Source organism: Dipodomys spectabilis, unplaced genomic scaffold, assembly GCF_019054845.1.
Source record: "Dipodomys spectabilis isolate Male_0828 unplaced genomic scaffold, ASM1905484v1 ptg000095l, whole genome shotgun sequence".
In the NCBI taxonomy this organism is placed as follows: Eukaryota; Metazoa; Chordata; class Mammalia; order Rodentia; family Heteromyidae; genus Dipodomys; species Dipodomys spectabilis.
Genome location: NW_024870772.1, coordinates 18,531,152 through 18,544,996, shown reverse-complemented (window position 1 = coordinate 18,544,996; position 13,845 = coordinate 18,531,152). Strand labels below are relative to the sequence as shown.

The 13,845-nt window shown below is 37.0% G+C and overlaps 1 protein-coding gene across 2 annotated transcripts in view; it reads left to right on the top strand.

The window, feature by feature from the left end:
- Positions 1-13,845, top strand: part of Vwa8 (von Willebrand factor A domain containing 8) — a 295,472-nt gene that overhangs the window by 30,242 nt on the left and 251,385 nt on the right. For both annotated transcript variants that reach the window (XM_042685395.1, XM_042685396.1), the window contains 2 exons: positions 2,850-2,960; positions 11,752-11,919. In XM_042685395.1, coding sequence (XP_042541329.1) covers positions 2,850-2,960; positions 11,752-11,919 — 279 coding nt within the window. The remainder of the gene's footprint in view (positions 1-2,849; positions 2,961-11,751; positions 11,920-13,845) is intronic.

The window sequence follows — 13,845 nt, the reverse complement described above, 5'->3', positions numbered from 1 at the left end:
GGTGATATCAGTATGCATTACCTCTAATTTGGCGTTTATCTCACTTCTTACTGAGGTTTGTGCAGCTTCTATTTTTGCATCCAATTTTTGTTTGATATCCTGTATATCTTTTGATAGTTCATCCTTGTGCTCTTTCAATTTCTGATCCATTTCTCGCTTTATTTCTTGAGTCATTGCCTCCAGCAACCCTTGGATGTAGTTTTTGTCTTCCATTCCTGCTTTGCTCCCACTGGGGCTCTCCCCTGCGTGGCTGCTGGCTTTTGAGGTGAGCTTGCTGTCCTGGGTAGTGGTAAACCTTGTGATTTTTCTCTGTGATTTTCGCATGGGGGTTCAGGAGACTGCTCTTCAATCTTGTTTTGGTGTGTCTGTCTTTGCTTGGTTGCTGATTCTCTATTGGTAGAGAGAGTCTGTGCCTGATCTGGATTCTGTTGGGAGCCTATTTCCAGCTGCTATTGACTTAGGATTCTCAGCTCTCTGCTGTAGCAATTCCCGCCTTTGGAAGGGTTGAGCAGCCTAGACTGCTTGTGTTTGCTCCTGCGGGTGCTCTTGGGAAGATCAGATGCTCTGGATGCACTCTCCCAAATACTGGAGTCTGCTATGGGCTCCTGATGTGTTTTTGTTTGTTTGTTTTGGGCTGGTTGTGGGCTTGAACTCTAGGTTTGGGTGCTGTCCCTCAGCTCTTCAGCTCAGGGCTGGCACCCTACCATTTGAGCCACAGCCCCACTTCTGACCCTTTTTGCTTTGTTCAGGCGCCGGTCCCCTGGCCTGGTTCCGGCCCCAGCCTGGAGCGCGCTCGTTAGGCCTGTGCTAATGTGTATACCACCTTGGTTATGCAGCCTGGAGGACACAGTTCAAATTTCTTCTACTGTTGGTAGTCTTGACCCAGGGGCACTGTTCCTGGCTTGAGCATTTAAGCTCCCTTCCTGGGGCGCTCTTGCTCTGGCCTGGCCAGCAGAGTGTGCTCCACCGGCTGGTGGGGCTCTCGAACAGTTCCCAGTTTTAGTGGGTCCTGTGGTCCGGGTGTTGGGGTAGGGAGTCTAGGTCAGGGTCTGGGGATTCCCTCCAGCTCTGGTCTCCCTTGATGGATTCCCTGTCCCCTGATGGGTACTCACCCTGTAGGTCGTCAGTTGTTGTTGCAGTCCGTCAGTTGTTGTTGCAGTCCGAGTTCAGTTGGGGTGGTTGCGGGCTCAGTTTGGTGATTTTTGATATTGCCACATCTTTACTACTCACTGTGTATATTCTCTATCTAAAATTCTTTCTCTTGTTCGTAAATATACACTTGAAGTTATAACAGTACTAGAAAGGCACATTAAAAGATGAATGACAATAATACACAAGTTTTAAGATCAGTATACAATATAGAGTGGAGGAAAAAAAATGCCATGTGGAAACATCTCCTTTTGCTATTACTGGCATGTTGTCATAACTTTTTCCTGTATATCCAATAAATTGACTTGCTTTCTTTGCATAATAAATTTGTAGGCCTTATTTGACTGGAGAATGTCACTGTTCTCAGTTGAAAAGTGGAAAATTAGTTGCATGTACTTAACATGCAAAAAGTTTACAGATTTATAGTTGGGTTAACTTCTGCCAGCTCAGAATGTTAATCAGTAAATTAAAGTCAATCTAAATAATTAAAAAAAAAGAAAGAAAAGTAGAAAATTAAGGGTGAGTTTAAAAACTTTTTTTTTAAACCCAGTAGTTAGATATAGGGCAATATGACTTTAAGCTCATGCTTGTAATCCTAGCTACTCAGGAGGCTGATCACTTTGAAGCCAGCCCCATCAGAAAAGTTTCCATGAGACTCTTATCTCCAACAAGCACTCAAAAGTTGAAAGTGGCACTGTGGCTCAGAGGTAGAGTGCTGGCTTTGAGTACAAATTGCTCAGGGACAGTGCCCAGGCCCTGAGTTCAAGCCCCATGACTGACATCCCCCAAAAAGACAAAGAAAAAAGAAAAAGAAAACATATTTGAAAGAACTAGGTCTGGATGACTTTTCCTTCAAATCACATGATATTTTTCCTCTTCATTCTCCTCCCTTTTCCTTCTATATCTATCTTTTTTTCCTTGTTCTTACCTTTTCTTTATATCTCCTGCTGTGTACATGTATCTTTATTTCATTAACTTGATTATTGACATTTGCCTTGTTTTTCACCTGGTAAAGTACTTAACATAGTGTATATGTTTGTTAGACATTAGTCAATGGATAAATTAGTTTTAACTTCCTTGCTTATAGAAATTGCTAAGGCTTGTAGAAAACCAAGAAGGGATACTATCCAATTATTTTTCATAATATTTGAAAAGAGTTATGTAGGAGAAATCAAGGTTTGCAAGATCTCATTTTGAATAGTTGCTTAAGTAGTAGAATTGAGTGCAGTAGAAACAGAGCTCTTCCAATATAGATGTATATGAAAATTTATCTGTATCCATTTTTATTTTTTAGTTTTTTGGGTCCGGTCGTGGGCTGAACTCTGGGCCTGGGCGCTGTCCCTCAGCTCTTCAGCTCAAGGCTAGCGCTCTACCACTTGAGCTATAACACCACTGCCGGCTTTTTTCTTTTTGCTTATGTGGTGCTGAGGAATCGATCCCAGGGCCTCAGGCATACAAGGCAAGTGCTCTACCACTGAGCCACCTTCCCAGCCCCTGTATCAATTTTTATCATAGATATTAGCTATGTGTATTTTGGTTATAGTGTAATGGACATTGATTCAAATCTGAGACTCAAAAGGTTTTAATCCAGAATTTGATTTAGACTTCTCTAGAGCATTTTCAATTAACATGCTTTGGCATTATTAAGTGCAGATAGTTTTGATTTTAGATTTGGAATAACTTCATTCTGTGCTCAACAGGAATTGACCAGGAGAGAAGTTGAGTACATCTCTTTGTCAAGGGATACCACTGAGACTGATCTCAAACAGCGACGAGAGATCCGTGCAGGCACAGCATTCTACATTGACCAGGTAAGTTCTGATCCCATGCCAGACTGTGACTGTCTACTCTGGGGCTATATGGAATTTCCTTTTTTTTTTTGTTGGTGGGCCATGGAGCTCAGCTCTTCAGCTCAAGGCTAGCACTTTACCACTTGAGCCACAGTGACACCTTTAGTTTTCTCCTGGTTTATTGGAGATAAGAGTCTCACGGACTTTCCTGCCTGGGCTGGCTTTGAACCATGATCCTCAGATCTCAGCCTCCTGAGTAGCTAGGATTACAGGAGTGAGCCACTGACACCTGGCCTGGAATTTATTTTTAAAGTAGAAAGAAAATAGGTCATATAACAGTGTAGATGGATGTACTATGCTTTTCACATCATTTTGGTTAATGTATATTAATTGTACAAAACAATGAGTTTCATTATGACATATCTATATATAAAATGTCCTCTGATTATATTCATCCCCTCATATTATCCATTAGTGCTACCCTTTGTCTGGTCCCCTTCTTCTTTCTTCTCTTCCTCCTCTTCCTCTTCCTCCTTCTCCTCCTCTTTCTCCTCCTCCTACCCCCTTCTGCTTTCACATCATACAATATTTGTCTTTCTGAGTGTGGATTATTTGATAACATGATGGTCCCCAGTTTTATTAGTTTCCTACAAATGACATGTAATTCTTTTTAATGGTTGAATGACATTCCATTGTGTATACCATATTTTGTATACACAAACATGGTGTAAGTGGAGAAAGTTTCATGGGCTGCTTAGAAGAACGTGTATTCCACAGCTGTTGAGTGAATAGTTTTATAAATCCGTTAAGCTCATTTGATCTGTAGTACAGTTTAATTATGATGTTTCTTTGTTGATTTGTTGTTGTTGTCTAGATGATTTTTTCTGTTGAGTGTGTTATTGAAGTCACATACTTTTATTGTGTCTGCACCTGTTTGTCCCTTTTATGTCCAATAGTGCTTGTTTTTGTTCAATTAAATAAACTAATGTTTGGTACATATATATTACAATCACTGTATCTTTTAAAAATTAGTTGCTGATACTAGAGCTTGAACTCAAGGCCTCTTACTCATATTTGACTTTTTTGTTCAAGGCTGGCATTTAACCACTTGAGCCATACCTCCACTTCCTAATCATTGTATCTTCTTTTTCTTAAAAAAAATTCTTCTTCTTTTTTTTTTTATGTAGTACCAAGGCTTCAAACCCAGGGCCTCAAGCATGCTAGGAAAGCACTCTACCACTAAGCCACATTCCTAGACCCTCATTATATCTTCTTGATGGAAGGTTTTATTTATTAATGTGTACTATTCTTTGTCAAACGTAACTGTTCTTGTTTGCTTTCAGATCGTATTGCTTATATTATCAATTTCTATCTTTTCAAATAAAGATAAACATTCACTTGTAAACTCCATCTCATTTGTGTATGCAAAGGTCACTTTCAGCCATTGCTGAAATTACAGAGATGTTTTTCAGAAGTTCATTCACAAATGAGTATTTGAAATTTGAACATCTCCCAATAAGAAGAAACCATAAAGAGTGGTTAAATTCTGGTATTTATATCAGACCATTAGCTTCTATATTGCTGTGACCAAATTATCACATGGCCAGTTAAAGCTATCCCCTCAATTTCATTTGGCTTCTGTGGTAATTGGAGCTGAGGCTATAGGTCTCTATTCTGCTGTTATAATATTCAGGGCAACCTTTATCTCCTAATACAGTATTAACAGTTGGGCATATATATATATATATATATATGTATATATATATATATATATATATATATATATATAATTTATTTTTTTAAGCAAGGAATATGAAAAGAAAACATTGCCTGGGCCCTGTTTTGTGCTTACTACTTAGTATTTCTGCTTTTAATTTTCAAAACATGCTTAAGAGTGAGAAGACTTCCCCATCTTACAGATGAAGTGACTGAAGCTTCTTTCTACCTATGTTATTTCCTTAAAAAAAGAATGATGGTCATTATGTCAGGATGATTAATGATGACATAATTCATAATAATGGCAGCTATTTTTCTTAAAGTAAGTTAGTTTAAAATTTTTCATATAAATGGCATCTATGCCTGAATGTCAGCATCACGTAATTATGTATTCATAGTTTATTGAATCATAGTTTATGGGTCATGTTATAATCCAGACAACTGAAATGTGCTTTATATTAGAAAAAATAGGCCAATTAGGTTTGCTTGATTGGGTCATACTACTAATGAGGCCAAAGCCATAATTTTCAAGCATGTGAGGATCCCTTGAGGCCATTCTCTGCAAACTTTCTCTAATGATATTTGTTGTTCTCTTGTAAAAATAAGAGAACTTTATTTAGTAAACCGGTATTAATAATAACTACTATGTACACAGTATTGGTAAAAAATAAGAAAATTTTATTCAGTAAACCAGTATTAACAGTACCCACTATGTACATAGTCCTGTTCTGCCTATGGCAGAAAAGTAGGAGAGAGAAGAGTTTGGAAGAGGGAAGAAGAGGAGGATGAGGAAGCAGGGGGAGAGGACAGAAGGAGGAGAGGAGGCAGAGTAAAATCATCCTTTTATCTGGAACCCATCCACATTGGTTAACATTTTCTCAATGACATTAATCCACTCATGAGAAGAGCCTTCATGACCTAATTACCTGTAAAAGATCCGTCTTTTAACATTGTTGTATTGGGAATCAAATTTCTAACACATGAACTTAGGAACATATTCAGACTATAGCAGAAACCAAAAATCCACCTGATTCTATTTTGATGTTTTAAAATAAATATCTTAACATGTATTTTAAGCTTTTCTTTGGCTGTTTTAGTATGTTTACATTATAGCCCTTTTGAGTAAATTTGAAGTGATTTTAATCTATTTTCATAAGTACTGTCAATCTTAACAATGATTTTTTTAATGACTTTTTTTTAAGCCAGTACTGGGGCTTGAACCCAGGACCTGGGTGCTGTCCCTGAACTTTTTTGCTCAAGGCTAGTACTCTAGTACTTGAGCCACAGCTCTGCTTCTGGCCCTTTGGTAGTTAATTGGAGATTTTATGGACTTTTCTGCAAGGCTGGCTTTGAACTGTGATCCTCAAATCTCAGTCTTCTGAGTAATTAGGATTACAGGCATGAGCCACTAGTGCCCAGCTAATAATACATTTTAATAGGTTGTATTTTTAAATAATACCACTTTAATTTTTAAATTGTTACATTTTACACTGTATAGTACCCCTTGAGGATATTCTCATTTAGTAAATGAGGACACTGACATCTAGATTAATTGTTTGCCTCAGGTCTGATATTAAACCAGAAGCAAATCTAGAGCTAGGGCTTAGATAGTTTTGATTTTAGGTCATGCTCCTACTTTTATCTGCTGGGTTGTTAAAGCTGTGATTGGGGATGTCTGGGTCAGAAGAATCTTTTGTGTTTTATTTCTGATTTTTATTGGAAAAAATTAGATCTCTGGAAGTTGTGCAGCCCAAAGAACATAAAAGAGTCTTCCAAAACTGGTCCAATTTCTACTTTGAGAATTATCACAATTGGTCATTTCACATAACAACGTATGTGAACTTCTTATTTTTTTCAAAGATTTCGAGAAAAAAAACTCTATAGTATGGTATAATTCTTTATCACCCTGTACACAAAATTAATAAACAATCTAGGCGAATTCTCTCTGTTCTTGTAAGAAGTGTAGGCATAGATGACTATCATCCTTAATATAAACAATTTCCCTAAACTTACATAACAGCATTTTTTAATGGAGCAACTACATTTTTGTTCCACAAATGCTAGTAGCCTGCTGTGAGCCGCTTTTGTACCAGCATGACATAAAAGGTAGGGCTCTCATCCTTTGAAGATTCCAACAGGAAATGTGCAATGTTGTGACTGCACTTAAGTACTGAGCAAACAGAAGACAATGGTAGCGTCAAGGCAGGGGGGAGAGGTGCTGAGGTGTAACACGGGGAACATGTTTTTCCTCCAATTAAGCTGGGATTTATGAATGGAACAAAATATATGGATATATTAGTTCTTAGTGGACTTATTTGATTGCTTTATTTGATTGCTTATGCTTAAATGTCCTTTTCTTTTCTTTAGATGTAACCAGATTAAACTAACAAACTTTCTAAGTACTCTTTAAAGAATTTGAATCATTTTATAGACTATTTTAAGAAAGAAACTAGAAGCAATTTGATACTGAGATAGTAACTAGATAGTATTGGTTATGTACATTGAATGTTTCAGATTACGTTACCAAAGAGCATTTGCTTAAGTTATTTTTCCTATCTACATTTAAAATTTTAATTTGCATGTGCATTGGCTTTGCAACCACCCAACCAAATACAGAAGAAAGAAAGATTTTGGGTGAACCTTGCTTGCTAAAAGGTTTTTTTCTCTAAAAATTTATTTTTTGTGTTTGTATTCTTGGATCCATTTGCACCATAAAACATTCATTCTCATGCTACTTAGGTTGTGTGTAAAATTAATAATTTATATTGAATTAAATAAGAATAAAAGGTTGGGAAGATTTACAGTTTTAATTTTTTTAGAACTTTTTACTGGGGCTTGAACTCAGCTTTCAACTCTTTTTTGGCTTTGTTTTTTCCTTTCTTTGATCAAGGCGGGAGTTTTACCACTTGAGCCACATCTCTACTTCTGGCTTTTGGTAGTTAATTGGAGGTAAGGTCTCACAGACTTTTCTACTGGGGATGGCTTCAAACTGCAGTCCCCAGATCTCAGCGTCCTGAGTAGCTAGGATTGCAGGCCTGAGCTACAAGCATCCTAGAACTGTCAATAAACTAGATGTATATCATATATACTCTTGGATTCTATTGTTGACACTTTACGATATCCTAATCCAACACAAGCAGCCTCCCCAGTTTTATTTCAGTAATAATCCATTCTCTTTCCAGTACTTTTCAGCTAGATCTTCCTCCCCATTATTCAACATGGCCAAGTCCTTGAATTTTATTTTGTGGAGGGGGGGCCATAGGGCTTGAATTCTGGGCCTAGGTGCTGTCCCTCAATTTGTCAGCTCAAGGCTAGTGCTCTACCACTTGAGCCACAGCACCACTTCTGGTTTTCTAGTGGTTTATTGGGGATAAGAGTCTCACGGATTTTTCCTGCCCTGGCTGGCTTTGAACTATGAGCCTCAAATCTCAGCCTCCTGAGTAGTTAGGATTACAGAAGTGAGCCACCAGCACCTGGTGAAATATTTTTTTTTAAATAACTATTACCTCATACTTTCCACAGCCAGGTCCCAGAGTAGCCCTCTCCCTTTTCCTTACATCTATCACTGATTTCTCAACTTTCCAGTCACAACCCTTCCATTAGAGTAGATGAAAGAGATCCTTTGTAGAGTTGACAGGTGTTTATGATCTTTCTATATGTCCTGTTCTGAATTCATCTGAAAAAAAAATCAATGTAGAGTAGACCAAAGTATACCTGAAGTCAATAATAGCAGAACTACAGTGCTTTTTCTTTCTTTTTTCCCCCTACTTCTGTTGCCAAGGATTTGTTTTCCTGGTCTGCAATTGGTGAACCACAAAATTTTGATCTTTGCATTTCTAATTTTATCTCAGAGAACATGTGTTTTCATCCCTATGAAGTTCTTATGTCAGTCACAATATTTAGCCTGTCTTATAAAAACCTTTGATTAAAAATTGGCTTAAAAATAACATTGTTGGGGGTGTAGGGGAAGATGGGAAGGGATGGGAAGGGGAAACAAAGGAGGAGGCAACAGTGCTTGATAAGAAATGTACTCATTACCTTGCCCATGTAATTGTAACCCCTCTATATTTTCAAAATAAAAAAATAACGTTGTTATAGGTTATAATAATTCGTTTTTTATAAGCTATGCTTTCTTAGAGTAAATAGATACATGTAAAGAAACCTTAACTGACCCTTACCCAAAATGTAAGTTTTTATTAAGAAAAAAAGTTTGTTTTGAGATTCAATTTCCCAGAAACCATTTTTATGGCTTTGCCCTTTTATGAAACAAGCAAAAACTAGGTTTCTTTTTTTTTTATTTCTTTTTTTTTGTGGGGCGGGGGTGAGGGGAGGGTAGACATGGGGCTTGAACTCAAGGCCTGGCTGCTGTCCCTGAGCTTCTTTGCCACAGGACTACTTCTGGCCTTTTCTGTTAATGTGGTACTGAGGAATTGGACTGAGGGCTTTGTGCATGCTAGGCAAGCAGTCTACTACTAAGCCACCTTCCTAGCCTCTTTTTTGTTCATTCTTCAGGAACTACTAAGTCGCTTCTATCCATGAATCTTTCAAAAATACATAAATATGTATAAAAGGAAGAAATAAGTTATTTATAGAAGAGTAACAATATTTGCAATAATAATAGTTGATGGATTATCTATTAGTTGATCTTATTCTTAAAATGGATGATTATCTTTTGTCTAATATAAGTTAATAAAATATTTTTATCATGGTTAATTGGCGTAAAAGAAGCTCTATTGTACAATGTAAAATTCATCAGTTTATTAAAAGGAAACAAAAAGCATGACTGATTTTAAGCAATTTTTATCTTCTCTTTAATATTTGGAAAATCAGGGGCTGGGAAGGTGGCTCAGGGGTAGAGCACTTGTCTTGCATGCCTGAGGCCCTGGGTTCGATTCCTCAGCACCACATAAGCAAAAAGAAAAAAGCCAGAAGTGGCGCTGTGGCTCAAGTGGTAGAGCGCTAGCCTTGAGCTGAAGAGCTGAGGGACAGCGCCCAGGCCCAGAGTTCAGGCCCCACGACTGGACCCAAAAAAAAAAAAAGAAAAAGTTTGGAAAATCAATACTATTCCAGGAATTTCCCTGGCTGTTAAAACATTAGAGATGTGTTCTTCTTTCTTCAAATGTTTGACTTTTTTTTTGGATTAGTACTTAAAGGAAAATTAAAGACATCACTATAAGTAAAGATTGAGATTTTCTCATAAAGCAGCATCATATACTCAAGTGACAGGGAAATTGCCATTAATTCATTGCCACACAAGGACCACATATGATACAGCTAATGTTAGAACATAGTCTTGCAGATGTACATTGTGATAGGCTTATATGCCAAATTAACCAAGCTTGTACTACTAGGGAGATTAGAGTGTGAAGGGCTTGAGCTAAGGATGGAGTGCAAAAGGATGAATGAATTCAAGAAGTTACTGAGAGGTTAAATAATCAGAATATGGAGACAAACTGAAGGTAGGAAGTGAGATGGGAATCAAACATCTTGTCATGGGGTTGGGGGTTTAGCTCAACTGAAGGGCACCCGCCCGGCGCGCGCAAGGCCCTGGGTTAGGTCCTCAGCCCTAGGAAAAAAAAAAAGCTACAAACATCTTGTCATGGTTGAATGGTTAACTCCACCTTAAGTAAAAAATGTAAGAAGTGCAGGAAGTTTTGAGGAAAATAGGTTTTGTCCATGCAATGGAACACTATGATTCTGGGTTCTAGAAAACTTGAGACTGCTGGGTGAATGAACAGCACAGAAGTGTTGTCTTCCATGTTGTTAAGATTACTCACCAGCAAGGTGCCAATTGGCTCAGGCCTGTATTACTAGCTGCTCAGGAGGATGAGATTTGAGGATTGAGGTTCCAAAGTTGGAGTTAAAAGTGTTATTTGAGGATTGAGGTTCTAAAGTCAGAGCAATCAGGAAAGGCCATGAGACTCTTATCTCCAATTAACCACCAAAAAAAAAAAGGAAATCAAAGTGTTGCTCAAGTGGGAGAGTGCTAGCCTTGAGCAAAAAAGCTAAAGGACGGTGTCCAGACCCTGAGTTCAAGCCCTACCACTGGCACACACACAAAAATTACTCAGGAAGGACCGGGTTGGTAGAGGAAGATGTTGTTAAGGATGTAATTCTGGACTGTTTATATTTAGTGGACACACAGTGTCCATGGACATGAAGTGTAATATGGCCCCAAAGGGAGGATGGCAACATATATTTAGCACCTTAATCCTGTCTGTTGTATGTGCAAGAAAGAGAAATGTGTCTAAGGTTTTCTTTTCTTAATGTTTTTATATCATCAATTTTTAATAAAAGTAATATAATCTTAATATGATTTTTAAGATCTTAATAAAAATATTGTTTTTCTATGTTGTTTAGAGCCTGTCTGTTAAAAGAGAGTAGTTTTCTTGTTTTGTTACATTTCTAATACTTTTCTGGCATTACAATTTTCCTGTCTTAATACCATTTTTGGATGGAGTTCTACTTTAATTTTCATTTTTCTCCAGTATTAATTTCCTTAAGTTTATTAAAAGACTTCTAATACTGGTGAAATCAGTCTGTTTATAGGCTCCTATAAAACCTGACTCTTATTCTGTCTTTGTCAAGCGTGTAATGTTATCAGCCCTGAGCACAGACTAAACTGGAATTCATTCCATGATGACTCATTCACAAACATGGTCTTCAAGCCTTTTTGCCTAGCTTATTTGATCTTCACAAGAAGTTTGTGGAATAGATGGAGTAAATGGTTAGCTTCTTTTCCCTTTTCTAATTAAGGAATGTGTTCCCTTACTTAATTATGTTACCTGCTTATGGGTAGCTTAGTTTTCTATTTCATTGGTATCTATAATGCTAATGCTAAAAGAACCTTAAGAGAGTTAACTCTTTTAGCCTCTTCATTTTATAAATGAATAAACAGGTCTATAGAGGTAAAAATTACTTTCCTAAGATCATATAGATGCGGGGGGGAAAAGCACAAAATTATATCGAATGCAGATTTCCTCATTCACAGCATCTATAGCCAGAAATGCAAGTTTAGTTTTCAGTGTAAGTGAAATTAGGCCAGGTCTTGCTACCTTAAGTATTCTCATTTTGTTTTTGTGTTTCTTGCATATAGTGTGCAGTTCGTGCTGCCACAGAAGGCAGAATTCTTGTTTTGGAAGGCTTGGAAAAGGCAGAAAGGAACGTTCTTCCTGTGTTGAACAACTTGCTGGAAAACAGAGAGATGCAGCTTGAAGATGGACGCTTCCTGATGTCTGCTGAGCGCTATGACAAACTTCTCCAAGTAAGAGAAGGAAAATGGATTGCTTTGCCTTTGCTGCCAAGTCATAGTATCTTGTGGTGTGAAGTATGGTTCTATTGGATTTAAGATAAGTGTTCAAATGGCCCTTTAGCAAATTGATGAGGTAATTAAATCTTGAGTTTGTGGTTTTACAAGGCTATTCTGTTTGCAGACCATGTCAGAAGACTTCTCAGATTTCTACTCCTTTTCTTTTTGTCAGCTTTATAATTATTCTCTCTTACTTATTTTCCTCTATTCCCCTACTTTCATCTTTCTCTCAACAACAACTTATTAAAAATATAGACAGTACTGGGTTCATAGGTACCAAGCCAAAAAAAGCCCAGTAAGGAATATTGTATTTAAAGATACCTTGACCATCCAAGCCAGCAGTACATTATTCTTAGCTCCTAACTGAACTCCCTGATTCCATCCTTGCTTCCTCCACCATTCTCAGCACAGCACTCAGTGACTGTTTTAAAAAATGTGTCAGATTGGGTCACTCCTGTGATCTGATCTCAACAGCTTCTAGTTCTAGTCAGTAAGGTCCAGAATCCATCCTTCCAATGGAATATATGTGATCTTACTACCTCCTGTCCCATTTCTTTCTGTCTTTCTTCTCTTTAACTATTCACTGAATGAGAAAACAAGTACAATAAAAATGCTGTGCTATATGTGTACATAAAGAGAGCAAAGTATTGAATAAAGGACTATTTAGGAGCTGTGGGAGTGGTGTCACAAACGATAAGAGAACATTTAGCCTTTGTTCATTTTCTCAAGCTGACACACACACTGGAAACAGTGCATTCTCTGAGACTGATGGTTCTTTACTTGCATTGTAGGATTTGGTACCTTTCTTATACCTGCTCTATACAGATATATGGATGCTCATCTTACTACCCCGGTGTTGCAGATTGTTCAAGAACAAGATATGTGTCTTATGCCTTTTTGATCCTGCTCCCAGAGTGCTAATACAATCTCAGAACACATCAGGCACTGAATAATAGATGTGGATACCAGAAAGTCTGTTTGAATAGAAGCTTAATGGCTGGGCCAGTAGCGTCCTATTCTAATTCTTGCCATATGATTCTATTTCTCTGCACCCTACTTTGCAATCTTTATAGCAGTCTGTTTCTTTGCTGTTTATGTAGTTTCTAGATGGTGTTTTCCTTGTGTAGTAGAGTCATTTTCTTCTAGAGTTGTCTAAAGATCCTTTTCACTCTAATACAATTAGAAGGAGATAGCTAATAAATAAGAAAAACAGATTCATTCCTTTATGTTACTATTGTACATTTACTAAAATGAAAGCAATTTTTATTATTTTATTTTTAGTATTTTAGTTATTATTATTGTAGGTAGACATTACACAGAACACTCTCTTTAGATACTTCCTAATTACAAGATGACTTTTCCACTAGAAATTATATTATTTGCCAGCTCTTTAGCAAACAAATTACAGAAGAATATTACTTGGAATATGAAGTCTCTTTTAAAGCATAGGCACTACTTTACAGCAAAAAGTTTATATGTTTTTTATTTTTATAGTAGAATACCGTGCAAAGTTATTGAACATATTTGTATAAGGATTTGTGAAGCGGGGCTCAATGAGCTTTAATAGACTATAATGGTTGTTATTATTAAATGAGAAGAGTGTGCTACATTATTTTTCTTAAAAAATACCAGTATAGCTACATACTTTTTGTTGACAAGTTTTTTTTTTTTGTAATCATGAGGCTATCTCATGAGAATATAAATAAGATCCCTTACCAGACACTTGCATCTTAGGACAATTTTGATTATAAACAGATTCCAATACTATAACTTAAGTTCTACTTATATCTAGCTAGATTCAACATAATGACTTTAGTATTTCAAAACTTTTGTTTCATAGTGTGATTCTATTTGTGACTTTAGGTATGAATTAAAATGTTT